This window comes from Pavona decussata, unplaced genomic scaffold (genome assembly GCF_977016875.1).
Source record: "Pavona decussata unplaced genomic scaffold, jaPavDecu1.1 SCAFFOLD_109, whole genome shotgun sequence".
Taxonomy (NCBI): Eukaryota; Metazoa; Cnidaria; class Anthozoa; order Scleractinia; family Agariciidae; genus Pavona; species Pavona decussata.
This window is the reverse complement of record NW_028145523.1, coordinates 712,962-733,925: the sequence shown is the minus strand read 5'-3', so window position 1 is coordinate 733,925 and position 20,964 is coordinate 712,962. Positions and strand designations below refer to the sequence as shown.

General features: G+C 36.5%; 1 protein-coding gene across 2 annotated transcripts; it reads right to left on the bottom strand.

Annotated features, from left to right (window-relative positions):
* Positions 1-5,011: 5,011 nt before the first annotated feature.
* LOC146470919 (uncharacterized) lies at positions 5,012-14,817 on the bottom strand. 2 transcript variants are annotated; one of them, XM_085121423.1, is made up of 6 exons: positions 14,784-14,817; positions 9,461-9,499; positions 7,382-7,405; positions 6,751-6,882; positions 5,985-6,449; positions 5,012-5,596 (listed from the first exon to the last, which is right to left on the bottom strand). In XM_085121423.1, exons 4-6 carry the CDS (start codon positions 6,859-6,861, stop codon positions 5,228-5,230), a joined length of 945 nt encoding a protein of 314 aa, XP_084977549.1. In that variant the 5' UTR covers positions 6,862-6,882; positions 7,382-7,405; positions 9,461-9,499; positions 14,784-14,817; the 3' UTR covers positions 5,012-5,227. The 2 variants fall into 2 exon arrangements, with proteins under 2 accessions (XP_084977549.1, XP_084977548.1); XM_085121422.1 differs by lacking the exon at positions 14,784-14,817 and having other exon boundaries at positions 9,461-10,351.
* Between the last annotated feature and the right edge of the window lie 6,147 nt (positions 14,818-20,964).

Sequence of the window (20,964 nt, the reverse complement as noted above, 5' to 3'; positions counted from 1 at the left end):
TCATTCTCTTTTCATCGACTGCAAAATATATGTGTTGCGCTTTGACTAAGTTTTGATTAAGTGAGGAAAAGAAGGTAAAAAAAACTGTTTTAACAACTTTATTAGAATTAATGTTATTTTAATTTCAAATGAAAGGGTTTTGGAACTTTGCTTGTTAACGAAATTGATTTATAATTAGTTCGAAAAAGGGAAAGAAGAAAATTTCAAGCTTTTTTGCTTGTTGTTTTCATTTGTTTCTTACGTCTTTATTTTTAATTTGAATGGCTATACGTAAGGGGTGTCAGCAAAACGCGGGGCGGGGCCGGGGTCGGGGTCTCTGTTTTATTATTATTATTATTATTATTATTATTATTATTATTATTATTATTATTATTATTATTATTATTATTATTATTAGTATTATTATTATTATTATTATTATTATTATTATTATTATTATTATTATTATTATTATTATTATTATTATTATTATTATTATTATTTTAACATGCCTCATTTCGTTTCTTGGAAGAATAAAAGGTAGTCAAGTCACGGAACCAGTGTCCGCCAGAATACGGGACTGTATCGAGTGCTGTCACCGATGACCTATCCCAAGGTCTAGAGACTTAACTTTTGTTATAGGCATTAATCCTTATTTGACCCACAAATGACCTGTGATGTTGAGCATACGGCTCTATCAAATTTTCCAAACCCGCTACAAATACTTGGGAGTATCGCAGGCCTTTAAAAATCAATTTAGCTCTGTAAAAAAGATACTCGTGTCAGCCAGATTTAAAAAGGCTAAAACGCGCGAGGGTGTTGCGTAGACTTGTCTCTCTTCACTGAAATTTGCACATTCAAAAAGAAAAAAACCTTGTTTCAGGTAAAAACAATTTTGACTTTTCGCTTTCTGCAATACCGAACTCGGCGCTGGACTAGAAAAGAAATTTGTGCAGCTTCTCTATTCGACTGCCTTGACTGAAATGTGACGCGGATCGTTTGCGATGATGTCCCTGACAAATGAGCTCCACTGCATTTCATTCCCTTTATATGCAAAGATATAGCAATGATGGACTGCCGATGATGCAAATTGACGTTTGGGATAAAGAAAAAGAAAAGAAATAAAAAGACACACACAAAAAACTGAAATAATTATTCAATAAAATAAGAGACCCCGGCCCCGAGTTTTACTGACACCCATGAAGGTTGCCTATTTGAAAACGCTTCATTTCCGTCTTTCCTGCAAGCTGCTTGAAAGTTAATAAATCAATCAATTTGGTTAAAAAAATAAGATGACATAAAGTTGGCTTTTCTTAATAAAGGAAGAGGAGAATGAGAACTGAGTACTACAAAAAATTTCAGAATGAACCGAAAGGAAAGCAACAGGAAATGGCCTGTTTGAATAAGGCCCGGTGCATACGTTGAATTTCTGCCGTGTCGAATTCAATTCAATTAAGTGCGGGAGAAATGCGACTGTTGATTCAGACGTCGCACTTGTGCCGCACTTAATTCAGAGTCGATACTGCAGTGTCTGTCGGTCAGCAGAAAATATGATAAAGCTAGAGTATCCAACATGGCGGACGAATATACGCGTGACCAAAATATTCTCCTTACTGTGTACTTCTTCATCAAGTCGATACTGCAGTGTCTGTCGGTCAGCAGAAAATATGATAAAGCTAGAGTATCCAACATGGCGGACGAATATACGCGTGACCAAAATATTCTCCTTACTGTGTACTTCTTCATCAATGTCATCATCAGAGCTGCAATAGCTCTCCTGCAGTAGTTCCATGTAGTTTCCTGCGAAGATTTTCCCTACTTCAGATGAGCTTTCTTCTTCGATGGAATCGCGCGGGTGCCATGACGCCATTTTGGACGATCAGCCTTGATTTACGCATGCTCAATACATTAACATAATGTAGGTAAATGTATGAATTCCATTCAACACGGCAGAAATGCGACGTTTGAATTGGTGCCGCATTTCTGCCGGATAATGCGACAAGACCAGTCGAACGTACGGCAGAAATTCGGCAGCTGATTCAGACGTTGAATTTCTGTCGAATTCAATTAGTTTAATTGAATTCGACACGAAAGAAATTCGACGTATGAACCGGGCCTAAGAGAGGAGTGCACACAATAGTTCACTGTGGTGGGATATCTGTTCTGAAATACATTACCCGCCTCAGGAATTCGGATTAAATGGTGGAGAAAAACTAGCGTTTTCTTTATCGAATTGTCACTTGAAAATTCTGCAACACAAAAGAACGAAAAGGTCAGCATTTTCGGAAAAGCCAACAGGAACTCGTAAATTCGGGGAATAAGATTTATTCCCTAAAATCTTCGGAAATTTCAATTTTCAGTTGAAGAATCTACACAGGTCAGACTGTGTCAGCCTATCAAGATTTTAAATTAGCGGTGTTTCAACACCGGGCCGTTATGTCCCGGGGATCAGGGGGCCGGGGTTTTAATTGACTGATGCATAAATTCATGAGCCAGACTTCTGTGGTAGAAGTCTATTCATAATCTTTACATCTCTGAATTTCTGCAGTCGATCGCGATGAAAATTTGTAGGGTTGGTGATAGATGATGGAATTACATCATGATGGCGGATCGCGAATAACCGTAACGAGTCAATAATATATTCAATATCACGCATCTTCTGAAGCTGTGAATATAATTTTAACAATTTTTTTAACATTCCTGTGTACGTGCACACATTTTCCTGTTTCGAACAGATGAAGTGGAATTGTAGTCAAGGGGAAAATATTTTTAATCGCCAGTCAAAAATACGGAAAAAATAAACAAACAGATGTGATAAAAATGTAAACTTATTCATATGGCTTGAATTCTCTACAAACAGTTGTTCAAAACCTGTCCCCAGTAATGACAACTGCGTATGTAACGGCAAAGATTGACGAAGAACATGTAATAATCCCAGTCTAGCCTGCTGTTACTTAATTCGAAACCCAATGCGTTGTACTTTAGCATGAAACCTTCATTTGAGTTCCTTGAATGGCTCCTTCAGACAAAACATTCCTGTGACAATTTTAACTATTCACATACTCTTTTGTTTTCGTCCGCCAAGTTTCCATCAATCGACTGAAAAGAAACTAAGAGACAACTTGTTTGCAAGGTCCTCTTTCTTTAAAATTGAAGCAAGGTCTCTACATACATATCATGTTCCCCGAGTTTTAGGCCGTCATAAATCTAAGCTCCCATATTTCCCTCACCTCTGGTGCTCGAATTTGTTGCAAAGTCTGTAGGTCCACATCGTTTTCCCCCGGGAAGCCGATGACAAGTGCATAATTAAACAAAGCAAACAAAAACTAAACGTTCACGCGAAAGCTATTCGTTTGCAAGCCGGCGGCCATTTCTTTCATCAGCTTCACGATGTTTGGAACCGCTGATGAAGCACTCACACTCTTTTTTTGCAAATCACTTTATTTAAGTGTCAATGTATTTAGCGCTGAGCACTAATTGGTCTAATTAGGGACACTTTCCAGATCGAATTGGAATTTAGAAGTGTTAGTTTTTGAGGAGGGAAAAACCTCTTAGAGCTAGGACGAAAAACAACAGCAAACGTAACTCAACCGAAATATGACGCCGAGCCCGAGAATTGAACCCGGGCCACATTGATGGTAGGCGAGTGCTCTCACCACTGCGCCATCCCTGCTCCCCGACTTTCTTCTGTCGATGATACGTCATGGCTGACTAACTGAAACTAGAACAAGAAAAGAATATCTTCTTTTCACGAAACTATTAGCGTGCCTTAAAATTAGGAGTAAATTGTCGAATAGCAGTGAATTTATCTATGACTGCTTATTTCAGTCTTTTTCCCTAGATATCAGTTTAAGATTGTGAACCGAAAATTTGATTTAACTAAAGGGAGACCTTGCACCAAATTCCGCCAAACCCCGGCAGAGACAAACAAGCAGTTCATATTCATGGTAAAGTTAAGAAGTAAAGCTAAGTCGAATTACTTCGTTTCTGGGCTTACTTTCATTCAAATGAAAGTTCAGATTCAGGCAAAATCAAGTCAGATAAGTCTTAATAATCTCGTTATCACATTACGGTTCATTGTCTTCCATTACAACTTCACGCCGATTTAAGTGCGTCATTGACAAATGGGTTCCTCCGCTAGATTTTGTCGCCTGAAGGCTCTCTTTATTTCTTTGGGAACTCACTTCGGCAGCCGCGAAGAATGACGCAAAGTAGTTCATTTTCAATCGGTCGAGGAAAGGTGAGAACTTTGCAGGAAGACCAAGAAGCGAATTCAAAAGACATGTGAATAGCAGCAGCCTTGAGCCACGAAGTTGCCAGCGTATTCCTTTGTGATGTTCTTGATATGTGAAGGAACTCCGAGGAATCACTGCAGACATTTGATGGTTTTAAGTTCTTCGCAAAATACTTTAAGCTGTTATTTATATCAATAAGCCAAGAGTCTTTTGAGAGCTTTAAAAAGAGATCCTAAACGTGGTGTTTTTATCACTGTAAGCCGAGTTTCGATATTTTTCGTCAAGCGGTGCTTAGAACAGCGAAGTTATTAAGCTTAAATAAATTTGTGCATGGCATCATCATCTTACCGACGGGTGTACTGTGCGGAAATCAATACAATCCGTTAAATGAAACTTTTTTTGCGAAAAAGCTAAAACATTGATTTGTATTCCCTAAAGAAAGCGTTTTAGGAACTGTGAAAAGAGTACAGTTCTTATTGTAATTCAGTGTAAGCAAACCGGCATTTGATGTTGGGCGCTTTGTTTGTTACGAGTGAAGACATGGTCGATCGTAAGTTTATGTTTCTAAAATACTTGCTCCTAGCGAAGAGATTCAAAAATAAGCGTTATAAACGATATTATTGAAAGGAAGCCACACTGCTGGGAGATGAAAATAGCGGGCTGTCAAATGTTCCGGGGGTAGTCACAAACCCGAATACACGGGATTCTTGTTATTCTGCAAACAGTTAAATTCACATGACAGCCCATTATCATTATATCGCCTACAGTGAAAAAAAAAAAAAAAACGGAACACTGTGTTGTTCATGTACTTCGCCCTTTAATTTGCACATTTCTCGTGTTACATCACTGCTGATTAAAAGATCTTTTTTTTACTTTAAGCGCCCAAGCATGAAATCTAGGTTTACTGGTTTGGTGACAATTATAATGTTTATCATATGTTTGCCTACAGTACTGAGGTTAGCATTTCAATCACTTTCAACTAAGAAAAACCGATTTAAAAAATCTGCTCTTTTTTAAGCCTGTGGAGGAGGTATTTCTTCTACGTAAATCCGGGACACTGAGTTCCAGCCGGTGTAGGCGTCAACAACAGATCCGTAACCAGAACATCTTCCCACCCAGAATCCCACGCGTACCCTGCCCTTGCGAAGTTTCTCGCAGACTCCTTCAATGTGACGTGGGCGGAGTAAATTCTTATGGTTTTTGCCGCCCCTTCCATATACCATGTAAACTACACCATCAATGGCCGCAGGCGTTGAGCACTCTGCACCGTTAAAGGTGAAATACCATCGGCTGCAACAGTTATCGCAACCCTCGATGCGCAGATTTCCAGCCCAGTATACCCGTAAAGCTGTTGCGTCTGACACTTTCTTGAAAATACATTCCTGTGACAACGACGAGAAAAAAATAACATAAAAAAATAGAAACCACAACCAAGCTATCAACAGTGTGAGTCTAGTCTACAAAAAGAAGGTCTTATAAGTTACATTGCCCACTGCCCAGAGACATAAAAACCTTTAACAGGATAAAGGAGCATGCGATTTAACTTTATAATAATAAAATGACAATAAGAGTGTAGAAAAAAGGCAATGGCAATGATAATAATGCTTTATTGAATACATTTGAAAGCTTAATGCCCTTAGAATGAAAAGGAACTACACTTTATATAGGCCATAGACACTAAAAACAAACAAAAAAATTAGATCATGGCTGACAAAAGCTTTTCTAACAAACTTTTTTTACAGTACGATTTCGTGGTTGCAAAGATTTTACCTTTATCAAACCTGTGTCCCTTCCGTCATTCAAATTCTGAAAGGCGCACTGTTTCCACCTACGTACTGAGGACCCCGGATAACCCTGAACACCTTTGGGACCTTGATTTCCATGAGCACCTGTATCTCCTTTACTTCCAGGAGGACCTGCTGGGCCTGAGGGTCCTTGGGGCCCCTTTGGGCCTGAAGGACCTTGAATTCCACGAGTTCCCTTACTGCCGGTGTTTCCAGGTGGACCTGCTGGACCTGAGGATCCTTGAGGTCCCTTGGGGCCCTTCGGGCCTTGTCTTCCACGAGGACCTTCATCGCCCTTGATTCCCCGCGGGCCCATGGCTCCTTCAGGTCCATGACTGCCGGATGATCCCGCAGCACCTGCTGGTCCCGCGGGTCCAGAGCTTCCTGGCACGCCTGGAATCCCTGGTGCGCAAAAACAAGCGTTGTGACCACAAGAACCATAAGATGGCGTCTGAGTGAAGAGTAAACAAAGCGTTAGTAGAGCGATGGGCGTCATTCAAGCCGTCAAATTCTTGCTATGTTCATTTTAATTAAAAAGGCCTTAATGCAACACGATAGAGCTAAAAATAAAACACACAATATTTGCATGAGATCTAGAATCTTATATAACCGTTTTGATAAGAAGTTGAGCTTCTTTTAAATTAAGCCCAACGAACAATTCACGAGGAAGAAATGGAAAGAAGCGGCATAATTTCAGCAATGGATCGCATTAAGAAAGAAATAGGGAAACAGTTTTATCGAAATCTCTTTACCTTGTTGTCACGTGATTTGCTGCTGCTACTGTTGTCATTCGCAGAACTCGAAGTGATAAGCAGGGACAGCAGTACACATAATGTTGTGGTCAGCAGTATACTCATGTTCATATCTTGGTTTTATCTTGATACCTGTGGATATGAATATACAAAATAAAGATCTGTATTTACTTCATAGCATGATTTATCGCGAGCACGTCGCTAATTTTGATGGAATTTTATATTTTTCTGTTCTGCTGTCAAGCTGGACTGATCAAGAAACTGCGCTGGTCTTTTTTGAGTAATTAATTAATCGTTGTTCTATTAAAATTATTGCATGAATCAGTGTAAATAGCTCTCGATATTTTTATTCATATTGAGTACCACTGATAACATTATTTGTAAACTATAATTGTGATTACGTATTAAGAAGCTATATTCCGCCTGAAACCATGAACGTTATGAATTATTGCGATGTTCGTAATATCCTTTTTTCCCCTGACCTGATTTTCTAGTATAATTATGCCTTCTCTAACGACGACTCTTCTAATCTAAGGCTAGTTCAGCGCATGATGCATTTTCTGTTATCTTTAGTATTGTGGCATACCCCTCTGTTAGCTCAGTTAGTTAAATGAATTAAAGAAGTACTAACCTTTCCTACTTTGGCTGCAATCAACTGAAAAAGAATGGAAATCCTTTTCTGTTACAGAACTTTTATCTCCGGTGAATAAGCTTCACGTAAAAACACGTTTTAACTTCACTGTTTACGTCATTCTAAATTGGCCAATGACATTATTTCGTTGGTTTGTTTTGTTTTGACAAGTTGCACGTTAAAACTCATTTGGAGTCTGAATTAACCTGTAAGGTACATAAATAAAACAAGGACTTCCATTGGTTAGATCTTTCTGAATCGTCCAACGAAATGATCCACGTCTATAATTTTGTTTGAATAAGTTACACGTTGAAATACACAAATTTTGAATGTCATACAAACAATACGGGCAGTGTTGTTAATCAACTAAAATCTACTTCTTCTTCAACGACTGAAATAAATATTTTCATTCAACACAGTGGTCACACGGATTTGTCTATTTTTTTGAGTTATTTAATTCCTCGCGAAGCGAGGTTAATAAATTTGTCGGGCCGAGCCGGCCCGAGCGGAGCTAAGCCGCGCGAATTCGAGCGAAAAATATATTTCCTCGCGAAGCGAGGGCCGAAGGCCCGAGCGTAGCGAGGTTAATAAATTTGTCGGGCCGAGCCGGCCCGAGCGGAGCTAAGCCGCGCGAATTCGAGCGAAAAATATATTTATATATATATATGTTTTTTTGAAGGTGTCCGCACTTGAATGACGTCAGACTGTCTGGCGTCGTCTGAAAAAAATTTGCATACATCGGAAAAAATGTGCGTGCATGATCAAATTTCAACTGCAATGTTCATCAATATTCACTGGATACAGAACTATCTCTCCACAATCTTTTCCCTTTCTTTTAGAAATCTTTTTTTGTGAAAGATTGCATTGAAGAAATTACACGTTTTGTGGCCGCGGTAAAATAATTTTCCGTGGGAAATAAATTCATCGAACACGACAGCGCTGCACGCCTGTTGTACATTTCATCGCGTCAGAAATAGATTTTTAACCGCAAACTAGCCTGTGGAACTACGAAAAGACCATGCTCATCAAAATACTTGCTATGTTCAGAAACCTTTTAATCTCCTCATTTGATGCTACAACACGAAAGAGGGCTTTCCACCCAGCCCCAGCTTCGCGAGGTTTTGCGAGTCACGTATTTCTAGTTTATTTATGAGACGCAGTCACACTAATACTAATGTGCTTCTGAAGATAATTTGATATCGTATCAGATATAAAAGTTGACTGAAAACTACGACACATTAAAAGTTAATATAGAATTTAAACACTTCAGTTTGTTATTATGTTTCACACGAGTGTACAAATTGTCCTTGAATTAGATTAACACTTCAGAAAACGAATCGAATCAAAACATCACAAATAGAGACAAATCCCGCTACAATCGGTATACTGAAAAGTACGATCAAATTTTCGACCTGTTGGATCAGCCCACTGCAATATAAATAATTCTTTTCCATTATAACTACCATATACTTTAAGAACGCCCAGCATTTTAGAAAGTCTGACTCGGTTTGAAGGCGGATTTCTGCTGAACTTAGGAAGAAAGCGAAAACTTTCAGAGGTAACATATTTCCTTCGAGCTAAAATTGAAAACTCTCTTTAGAGCGTGCCAGTTATAATTGCTTTTTCAGGCTCTTTGACTCGTTTTTGGTGTTTTTCCGATAAATCCGCAGACGGTATTAACTAAAACTATAAAGTAAATGGCTTGAAATCAGGGGTCGGTTTACAAACAACATCTGAAAAGAAAAGGTCTGTAAAGTGACCACCACTGAAAGGATAACGAGGAATTCAGGGTACGATGAGGAACCGATTAGAATCCTTGTTGTTTTGGTAACCGTGCTACTGAAGCAACATGCGCGCTTGACTTTTCTTCGAAATTATCCAACACACAGGTTAATTTAGTGGAGACACGCATCAAACTCTTCCATCTGGAATTAACACGCTCAATGTATCAAACCACGAAAGATTAGTTAGCCAAGTGTTCCAAATTTTACACCCTTATCGTTAAAATCTCCGAATAATTCTCAGTTTCTCGAAGACATGTTAGTGTAAATTAACATAACACTGATTTATATCGTTTACCTTTACACAGCACCTCGTTTGCTCGGCGAAAATAAAAAGCTGAAAGGAAAAAAAAAATAAAAGAGAAAAGTATCTAAGTTTGAAAATCAAAGCGAATAAACAATCCACAATATAACAAATCACTATAATATAACAGTAATATTGCACCTTCTGGTCCTTCAGTTCCTTCCTGCCATGCACTCTTCCGGGAGTAGTAAGCTTTCTTTGTTAACAAAACCCTATTGTTGCTTTGTTTAATTGAATTCTCGTCGAAACAAGTTTTGTGAAACAACTGACACATTCTAACAACCAACCCCATTCGCTCTGCAGAGCAATTGTTTAGTTACTGTTTCGTCCAATAGAACAACGTCTTCTATTCCCGTTTTTCTTCCCTTTACATCTTGTATTTGTGTGAAGCATAGTTGTTCACTCAGTTTGGAAATAACAATTTTAATATCGTGAATTTTGATAAAATACCAGATCACATTTCCATTTTCCATGTATAAATCCTTCCACTTTTATTTCTTGACAGTTTTCTGTCATCTCCCTTGAAACAAAGAATAAACTTAGCACTTTAGAACTGCTTTAAATCGCGATTGAGTTATGGTTAATTTCTAAGAAGGATCCATACCTTCCGTCTTTCACTTCCTTTCCATCTAATAAGAAACAGTTACCTTTGTAAATTTTTGTAATTTTCGCAATAATCATAATAATTTTCACAGAATGTTCAATCCTGGGCATCTATCTCCTCACAGGAGGCGATGTTTACACTCGCACGCACGATGACTAAGCCGTCGACTGTTCCTGAAATAAATAAAGAACAACTTGTACTCAAGGGTAAGCAAATCCAGCTTTGAGACATGTCAAAGGAAGAGCGCAGTGTATCTCGATTTACATGATAGTGCTGATTGTTTCTTTCAAAATTTTGTAACTACATTTTACAGCGGTTACCAATAACACGCGACCTACGGCATTCAAAAGAGTCGGATAAAGTTGCGTTTCGGTGGACGTCAATCAAAGAAAAGCCGTTGAAATTATTTTGAATTCTGACAAGATTCCAAAGTGACCCTGCAAGAAACTAAGAATTTTACCTCGCTAAGAGAGGGTAAACTTTATTTAAATTCATTCTCTAGCCAGATCAAGCGCTTATAAAAAGTATTTTTGAATTAAAAATTTCTATTTTTACTGCACGTGATAATTTGCTCACTTGCACGCATCGCTGATTAATTGTCAGGTGTGGCGATTTCAGATGTTTCATAAACAAGGCGCATTTTTTAGATAACCTGTCTTGGAAAGCAACTTTCATAAAGTTCTTCGTTCTGTTGCCTTGAAATGTTCTCAGAATTCAAAACAATTTCAACGGCTTTTCTTTGATTGACGTCCACCAAAACGCAACTTTATCGGAGTCTTTTGAAGGCGTTAGGTCGCGTGTTACTGGTAACCGCTATAAATTGGAATGCATTTGTAGCTCGAAAAAGTCCTTTTGGAAGCATATAATAAATTCAACAAATAACGCAGTGCAGTTTTCAATCTCTTTGGTTACAGTACATTCACTACTTGAACAAAATGGCGGGCGATTGACTCCGCTTCGCAGAATTGTCAGAACTAAATTCAATGGAAATGAACATTTGTTTTTACAAGGTGAAAATTTTGGGGACCTTCAAGTAAAACAGTTATATTATATTTCGAGGAAAAAAAACATGTTAGCAAGTCTGATGCAATGAAATCCGTGGTCAGTATGAAATTCGATTTTATAGATAAGAGTACAACTGATCAAAACATTTTCTGTTTGGCCATCAAAACGATTGAGCAAACTGATTAGGCTCGTTAAGGCTGTTCATTTCTCAGCACATAAATAGTCAAGCATAATAACATCCATCAAAAGCAACCTCTGAACTCTGTAGTCTGTAGCTAGAGGGGCGTTTACGAATGGTTGGTTTTTAGTTCCCGTGTTAATGTGATGACACATTCTTTCTTTCACAAGCTAACTGCAAAATTTTACATGAACCAATTTTATTTGGCAAATTTGAGCCTGGCGAGAATTAAATTTAAGGCGAGAACTATAAGAGAAAATGAGTGTTAGGCAACTCCTCAAGGTGGACGAGGATATCGTAAAAAAAAAAAAAATTAAACTCGCTTACAACACCAGTGTTGATCTCATCGTTAGTCACTGATTAATTTACCGAGTAGAGAGATGTTTTTCTCGAGCTGCTTCTCACCAAGACTCAACAACATTGATATTAACATTAGTTAAAGTTTTCAGATTCTTATCAGCACGGATAATAACTGATTCGCTGGAACGATTTGTTAATTAGTGTCAATGACTCGTCAAAGTAACAGCGTCTTCCATCCCATTTTTCCCTGCCTTGTTACAGCCAAATTATTCATGATCATTACTTATTACTGTTTGTGCTTTATTTTAAATGAAAACCCGCTTGGGTTTACAAAGTATTAAGAAATGAAATTGGAAAACTATAATAATAGAAAAACTCCTTTCCGAATGTGTTGCAAAATTTCGTATGTAAATTTGTTGAGAAACGAGCATTATCTTTGTTGAAATAATGCTTCAAACATTTGTAACGTCGGCCGACTGAAATAATTTCTTTAAGCTTTGGAGAGACAAAATGTTGTTTGAAGTGCTAACTCTTGAGGCCACTCTTGAGGCTTCGGAAAACCAACCTGGGAAATATGCAGTGGAATAAGATTATATTTCTTGGTGCTGTGACATTCCGCAACTAAATCAGTTTTGGGCTGGATACAAAAAACTGTATCATTTGATATAATCTAAATTATGAGTTTCTCTTTGTTAGATCAGTTTTCTCTTCTTTCTTAAATAACAGCATTTAATGCGGCCAATGAGACAAATAAAGGTTCATCTTTGTTATGTCTCGTCATCTTTCTAAAAGCAAAACAGTTCTTTATTCGCTAGTTTCTATAGTTTACCACATAAAATTTTTAAAACGCAAACAAAATCACGCATTTTCCTTTCCTTCCAGTTCAATAAATTTCTTGAGTTAAATAAGTAGAGAAAAAACTAAGAACACTGACTGGGACAAAAGAGAGCAAGCCTCTCAGCTCGGCATGCACTCAACTAAACTTTAATAAAGGAAATTTCATTATTCCTTTATTATACGATAAGTAGTTTTACAGTAATGGGATCATTTTATAGAATCACCAGTGATGTTAGCGGTATGAAGTCAAGTATAAATTGAGCCCTCTTACTAGTTAAAAAGTAAAAGTGAATTAAATCTTAACTGTACAGTGGATGAACGCGAAGGAAAGCTGGGCAGCCGACGAGAACATTAAAGAAAAATACTCCAAACGATGTTCTCTGTGTTCCCAGAGTGTTCCATTGCCTTTCTAAACACATATTGTCGTAACTCATTCTGTTCTGTTTGTCTTCAGTTTTTTTAGCTGAAAAATTCAAGTCACACAAGTTAATTTCAGTTCTGAAAGCCAACCTCAGCTGCCCTCTGAAAACAAATTGTTATCTCGTATGACAAGAGTTGTAGTGATGTTTCTGTTACTGGATATATCTTTCCTGTACATTTTTGGATGAATGCGATCCAACAAGACCATTAAAGCAAAATACTTCAAACGATGTTCTGTGTGTTACCATGCAGATTGTTTCATAGCCTTTCTAAACACATATTGTTGTAAGCACAACACATTCTGTTCTGTTTGGCTTCTTTAGCTGAAAAATTCAAGTCATATTTTTCGAAAGCCAACCGCAGCTCAACTGGCCTTTTAACGATATATTTTCTTCCCCAAAAACAAAATATTATCTGTGTTACAAAAAATTTGGAGTGATATTTCACAAAAGTAAAGTCTAGATTTCAAATTCATCAGATTTAGTTCTGAATTTCTGAGTCAATGAGGCCAAATACGAACAAATACCGCTGAAACGAACCTGTGCAAAAGGCATTGATTGTCACGGTAATTTTACATTTATTTATACTTTGAACAGCGGCAGATATAGTTCCTTCATTTAGGAAAATTTGCGCGGATGGTGGGCAATGTTTTGCATTGAAAATGAAGCCAAATAGATTCTTGACATGCCAATGGGAAAACATGGTTATATTTTTCAGTCAGTGCTTACGAAATCATCCATAAACGGTATAAAGCAATTGCAACCGTCTACATGCAATAAATGTATCTGGAGGGCGCACGCCGCTAAATTAAGACTGCATGAACAAACGGCGATCGACGCTTTTTTAAAACAGCAATTAGCAATTTGTTTTCTTGTTAGAAAAGCAGCATTTATTCATAATCGCTAGATAAATCTAGAAAGCTATCAATGCCTCGCGTTGCTATGTAACATTAGCGCACTTCTCATTTTTACAAATACATAAATATAATTAACCTTTCTATGGCTTAACCTTCACAATTCAATTTGGTCACGACTGGTTAATTTCTCTAAATCTTCAAACAAATCCCCGCTTTTGTCTCGTTTTAGCGATAAAAAGCTGCGTTGAAAAGCACAAGTGGGAGCAGGGATGGCGCAGTGGTGAGAGCACTCGCCTCCCACCAACGTGGCCCGGGTCTCGGCGTCATATGTGGGTTGAGTTTGTTGTTGGTTCTCGTCCCTGCTCCGCTGGTTTTTCTCCGGGTACTCCGGTTTTCCTCCCTCCACAAAAACCAACATTTCCAAATTCCAATTCGACCTGGAAACAGTGGAAAGAAGAGCCACTCTGTGAATTCCACTGAAATTCCTATTTTTTTTTATTTATTATTTATAAGTACGAACTACACAGGCAAGTAAAAACTAACAGACGTTTCGGCGACGTCATGACGCCATTCTCAAGGAATAAATAATATAAGCGAGTTCAATAGAGTTAGATCTTAGATTAACATAAGTACGAACAGTTGCTAATAACAATAGCTGATATAACAATTATTCACACTTTGAAATCGCCGAGTAAATAATGTCAATATGGGAGAGATAACAGACAGTTTCGATAAAATATTTTTGCCCGTAATAAAAATTTGACACGTATCCTCTATACGAAAACGACGAGTTTGTAAATTATCGCTTCAATTCTGTGATTCGCGATAGCAATCGTCGCTAATCTGGTTCATTTGGTAATACAGAGAGGTTCTATAATGTCAGATCATAATTTTGAGTCAATAAAAGCTAGGTTATTTATTTTACTCAAAAGAGACTAATGTTCTCGAAATCGGAGAGATTGTATTAAAGGGATGTAAGATTATAAGAGCTTCTACTAGTTTTTTTCTTCTTCTTCTTCTTCTTCTTTTTCTTTTTATTGCGACGGCATTTTTTTTAACAAAAAATACACAAAACCTGTTTAGTAAGACACTTCGATTCGCTTTAGTGAACACTTACCTCTGAAGTAACTGTGTGTCTGTGTTGTCTCGGTGCCGGATGCAAGAATCTTAACAGAAGAAAAGAAAAAGTATTGTTACAGTTAACAGTAAAACGAAAATAAATCCACAAGCTATAACCAAAAAGAGTGAACTTACTATCTTCATCCTTAACAATCTTCCGCCTTCTGCTGTTCAGAACTGAGAGAATTTTTTTGTTTTCTTTGCATATAATGAGGTTCTCGTCAGATCGAGTTGGTGAAACTTGCATATTAATTTGTTTACTGGTGTTATGTCTTTCGTATTTTGTCAAATTTGATACTACAGTTTAAAAAAATTCACCGGTATCAGTAATGGGAAAACTTGATCGAGATGTTTTTTTCTTTTCTTTTATTTTTTTTTCTGATATCAGATTAAGCTAAGGTCGGAAACATGATATGTTCAAATGCTAATTTTTGCGTTTCTCTGACACGTCAGCCACGGGAGCAAACCGTAAACATTATTTTACAGTAACATTTGACAAGACAAAGAAATTGTGACAAGTAGCTAGGAGCTATTGCCACAAAAGCCCCTACTTGTCACAATTTCTTTGTCCTGTCACTGAAAATTGCAACAATGAAAGAGAAAAGACCAACAAGCCTAAATGTAGCCAAATTACAAAAGTAGTGCTCTCAACCTAATCATCAATGGTTATCAAGATACTAAAGTTTCATGTACAGACCCAAAATTAAACCTGGGCACTTCAAGTGTAGTATGACGAATAATTCACTTATCTGCGTTTTAACTGTTTTATAATTTTTGTAGCAAGCTGAGTTCATCTAACCTCTTTTGACTCATTCTTTAACAAGCCCAGCAAATTTATTACTTCTGGAACGGAAAGCAAATTTTTCGGCTCGTGAACTTTGTAAACCTCATAGAAAAAATTCTTACTTACCTGTAACACTGAAAACCACTTATTAATGAGGGAATAAAACTGACACTGTATACATGTATAGTATTAATGTTTTCCCCTGTTTTTATATAATAATTTTTTTTTTCTAATGTGTATGCTAGTTACTGTTTCTTGTTGCGGCAAACTTCTATTTTTCTATTATAAATAAGCGAATGGAAATAGATAGTCATGATAGTATTTTGATTGGTATTGGCTTCGACGGTTCCAATTAATTTGGTTGAAGTTAGACTTCAATTTTGTTTCCCTGATATTTTTTCTTTTTTTCTTCTTTCTGTCTGCCTAATTGTTTTGTTGTTTTGTATTTTTTGTGGCATTGCAAGGCTAAAATATAAAATAACATTTTAAATCAACTCATCAGTCTGAATAGATTACAAACTTTTCTTGCCAACGTGTTGTGGAGGCGTTTGATTAGTGGCAGATTTTGACAAATTATTTGCGCTACTTAATAACATTAGCAATGCATGTCAAGTATTGGCAAAATTTATTTACATTGTGTAGTTGGTAATGGGCATTTAATACTTCAGTTTGTGTTTTTTGGTAAAAATAAAGCGCCTTAAGATTGAAATGGTAGATTCGAATTTATGCCTAGCAAAAGGCACATAATGAAGAGAAGAAACCTAGATAAAGGCATGTCAATTTTACATTGAGTTTACAATTTTACATTGAGTAGTTGGTGATTGGCATTATTACTTCTGTTTGTGTTATTTGGTAGACATAAAGCCCCTGAAGATTGAAATTGTAGTTTCGAATTTATGCCCAGCAACGGGCACATATTGAATAGAAGAATAGAACTCGTCGTCAGTAACCGCTTTTCAGTCAACAAGAGACTACGGCGTCGCAACTCTCACAAAAAATAAAAGAATATTCAAGAAACTCGAATTCTTCATCCAGAAGTAAGTCCCAGTTAAATTCTTGATTTTCTAGAGTATTGTTTACAAGCCTAATGATTTATTTGGCGATAATGTCTTAGGAGGTATTCATTAATTTCCCGTTAGAGTTTGTTGTACCTTTCCAACAACCAGTCACAAATTTTGAAACCTAAATAAAGGCATTTTAGTATTTTAGCGATCACAGCTAACAAAATGGAGACAATTTAAAAGTAAAGGAATCAAGCAAAATTAGATATCCAAGAAAACAACCAACGAATTAATAAAACTCTAAACTTCAACTTGGAGCGCGATTTATTATGATGGTAGAGCGTGGAGATTCTGAATGAAAACATGCTTGTGTATCGGCAAACTAGTGAAAATTTTAACTAAGAAATTGTTTTACTTGCCAAAAACAAAGCTTTCATTCTCTGTTTCCTAATACACACCAGAGTAACAAACCTTCAGCTGCATGCTTTACAATCAATATTTGAGGGAAGCTGAATTCGTTTTTTCTATTTTAAATCGGGTGTAGCTAATGAGTAAAATTAGTCGACGTGAAAAACGCAAGCTTTCCTTGACTTTGGAAACGATATAAAAGAATTTCTTGGGGAAATACAAGGCATAAAACTGGGCTTGTAAAGCTTTAATATTTCCCTTTCTTTGTGTATTCAATGCTATTTAAACAGGTTTCGTTATTGCGTTTGTTTGTAGCAATAGTGCGTAGGAGAAAACGTTTTGAGATTGAATTTCTGTTATAGAAACTTTGACTATTTCTTTTCATACATGAATAGAACATTAAGTTCACCCGTCTTTTGTTCAAGAGGAAGCCTGAAGAAATCGCAAATCTCATGGAAGCTATTCGAATTCATACAAGCTGGGAAAAGTCCCAGCCCGTGGATTATCAGAATAGTAAGAAACTACTTTGTCTCTCTAAAATGCGCAATGAGTTATTTGGCGATAAGTTCTCAGAAGGTGTTCATTTCCCGTTAGAATATAGGCTAGATGTCCAACAACTTCACAAATTTCTGGATATGAATAAATACATTCAATTATTTTAGCGACGACAGCTAACGAATTGGAGATGAGGTGGCAAAGAAATTTCGGAAGGAAGCGGAAAAATAAGAAGTGAATTGCTGAAGAGTTTCATCTTCTGGAGTGAGCGATAATGATAAAGAGCAGAGATCGTCAGTGAAAACGCACCAAATTGGTGAGGAATTTCAGGAAGTAAGAGTCCCGCGCGCAGAAAATAATTTCCTTATCTGCTATCAACTGTTTTATAATTTTTGTGACAAGCTGAGTTCGTTTACCCTCTTTTAACTCATTCTTTTAAAAGCCCAGCAAATTTATTACTTCTCGAACGGAAATCAAATTTTTCGGCTCCTGAACTTTATAAACCTCATAGAAAAAATTTTTACTTGCCTGTAACACTGAAAACCACTAATTAATGAGGGAATAAAACTGACACTGTATACATGTATACTATTAATGTTTTTCCCTGTTTGTATATAATCATTTTCTTTTCTAATGTGTATGCTAGTTGCTGTTGCTTGTTGCGGCAAACTTCTATTTTTCTATTATAAATAAGCGAATGGAAATAGATATTATTAAGATTGGTAGTGGCTTCGACGATTCCTATTAATTTGGTTGAAGTTAGAATTGGGTTCTGTTTCCCCTGATATTTTTTCTTTCTTTCTTTTTTCTATCTCCTTAATTTTTTTGTTGTTTTGTATTTTTTATGGCATTGTAAGGTTAATATATTAAATAACATTTTAAATCAACTCATCAGTCTGAATAGATTACAAACTATTTTTGCCAACGTGTTGTGGAGGCGTTTGATTAGTGATAGATTTGGACAAGTTATTTGCGCTTCTTAATAACATTAGCAATGCATATCAATTAATTGCACAATTTATTTACATTGAGTAGTTGATGATTGGCATTATTACTTCAGTCGTGTTCTTTGGTAAAAATAAAGCGCCTGAAGATTGAAATTGTAGTTTCAAATTTATGCCTAGCAACGGGCATACAATGAATAGAAGAACAGAACTCTTCGTCAGTTACCGCTTTTCAGTCAACAGGAGACTACCGCGTCGCAACTCTCTTGGAAAGTAAAATAATATTAAAGAAACTCGAATTCTTCATCCAGAAGTAAGTCCCACTTATATTTTTGATTTTCTAGAGTATTGTTTACAAGCCTAATGATTTATTTGGCGATAATGTCTAAGGAGGTATTCATTAATTTCCCATTAGAGTTTGTTGTACCTTTCCAACAGCCAGTCACAAATTCTAAACCTAAATAAAGACATTTTACTATTTTAGCGATAACAGGTAACAAATTGGAGACAATTCAGAAGTAAAGGAATCAAACAAAATGCGATATCCAAAAAAACAACTAACGAATTTATAGAACTCTAAACTTCAACTTGGGCGCGATTTGTTATGATGGTAGAGCGTGGAGATTCTAAATGAAAACACGCTTTTTTCATCGGCAAACTAGTGAAAATATTAACTAAGAATTCTTTTTACTTTCCCAAAACAAAGCTTTCATTCTCTGTATCTTAATACACATCACAGTAACAAACCTTCGCGCTGCATGCTTTACAATTAACATTCGAGGGAAGCTGAATTCGATTAGATTATTCTATTTTAAATCGTGTGTAGCTACTGGGCAAAATTAGTCGATGTGAAAAACGTAAGCTTTTCTTGACTTTTGAAACGGTACAAAAGAACTTGTTGGTGAAATACAAGGCATAAAACTGGGTTTGTAAAGCTTTAATATTTCCCTTTCTTTGTGTATTCAATGCCATTTAAACAGGTTTGGTAATTGCGTTTGTTTGTAACATTAGAGCGCAGGAGAAAACGTTTTGGGATAGAATATCTGTTATAGAAACTTAAATGAATAGAACATTTAGTTTTCGGCCGTCTTCAGGTCAAGAGGAGCCTACAGAAATCGCAAGTCCGACGGAAGCTAAAGAGGCGTATTAAAGAAGCCCGAGTCTACAAACACGATATATTGCGACACTCACTTCCCTGTCCACAAAGGCAATGATTTATCTGGCGATAAGGTCTGAGAAGATATTCATTAATTCCTCGTTAGAGTTTGTGCTAGCTTTCCAGCAATGTCAAAAATTTCTAAACCAGTAATGAAAGGCATTTTTAGTACTTTAGCGAAAACAGCTAACAAATTGCAGATAATTTAGAAGCCGAAGGGCGCAAATTAAATAAGATATGCAAAAGAAAAATGCCAAAGAAAATACAACAACAACAACAACGAATTTGTATTGTTCTAAACTTCAGTTGTGGCACGATTGATTATGACTGTAGAGCGTGGAGATTCTGAGTGAAAATACACCACAGTAGTGAAAAATTTATTCAAGGAAGTGTTTTCCTTGCGGAAAATAAAGGTTTCGTTCTCTGTCGGTTTTTTTATACACACCAAAGAGAAACATAATTTCGGCTGCTTTACAGTTAATATTTTATGGAAGCTGAATTCGTTTATCCTTTTTTAAATCATGACTTGTGAATAGTTACTGATCAAAATTATTATATGTGGAAAAAGCAAGTTTTTCTTGACTTTGGAAACCGTATAAAAGAATTTGTTCGTCAAATGAAAGGCATAAAACTGGGGTTGTAAAGCTTCAATATTTCCCTTTCTTTGTGTAATCAATGCTATTTTAACAGGTATGGTAATTGCGTTTGTTTGTAACAATAGAGCGCATGGGAGAACGCTTTGAGATTGAATTTCTGTTATAGAAACTATGGTTATTATTTGCCATAAATGAATAGAAAGTGACGTTCACCCACCTCAATTCAAGAGGAACCTACAGAAATCGCAACTCTGACGAAGGCTAAGAGAATATTAAAGAAACTCGAATCTTCATACAGGGAAAAATCCCAGCTCGTTGGTTGTCAGAATAGTGCGACACTGCTCTGTCTACATGCACAATAATTTATTTTTCGATAAGGCCTCAAAAGGTGTTCATTTCCCATTATGATTTTGTCCAACAACCTGACAAATTTCTGGATGTGAATAAATACATTCAAGTATTTAAGCGACAACAACTAACGAATTGGAGATGAGGTGGCAAAGGAAAATTAGAAAGCGAAAAATAAGCACTGAATTTAGATTGCTGAAAAGTTCAACTCGTGGCATGATTAATAATGATACAGCGCTGAGATTGTTAGTGAAAATGCACCAAACTGGTGAAGAATTTCATGCACGAAAGGTCCCGCTTGTAGTAAATAATTTCTTTCTCTGTTTTTCAACTGTTCTACAATTTTTTATGGCAAGCTGAATTCTTTTATCTTCTTTTAACTCATTCTTTTTACCATTTAAATCGTAAAAAGTCCCGTTTGGTTTACAAAAAAAGCGAGATTGGTAC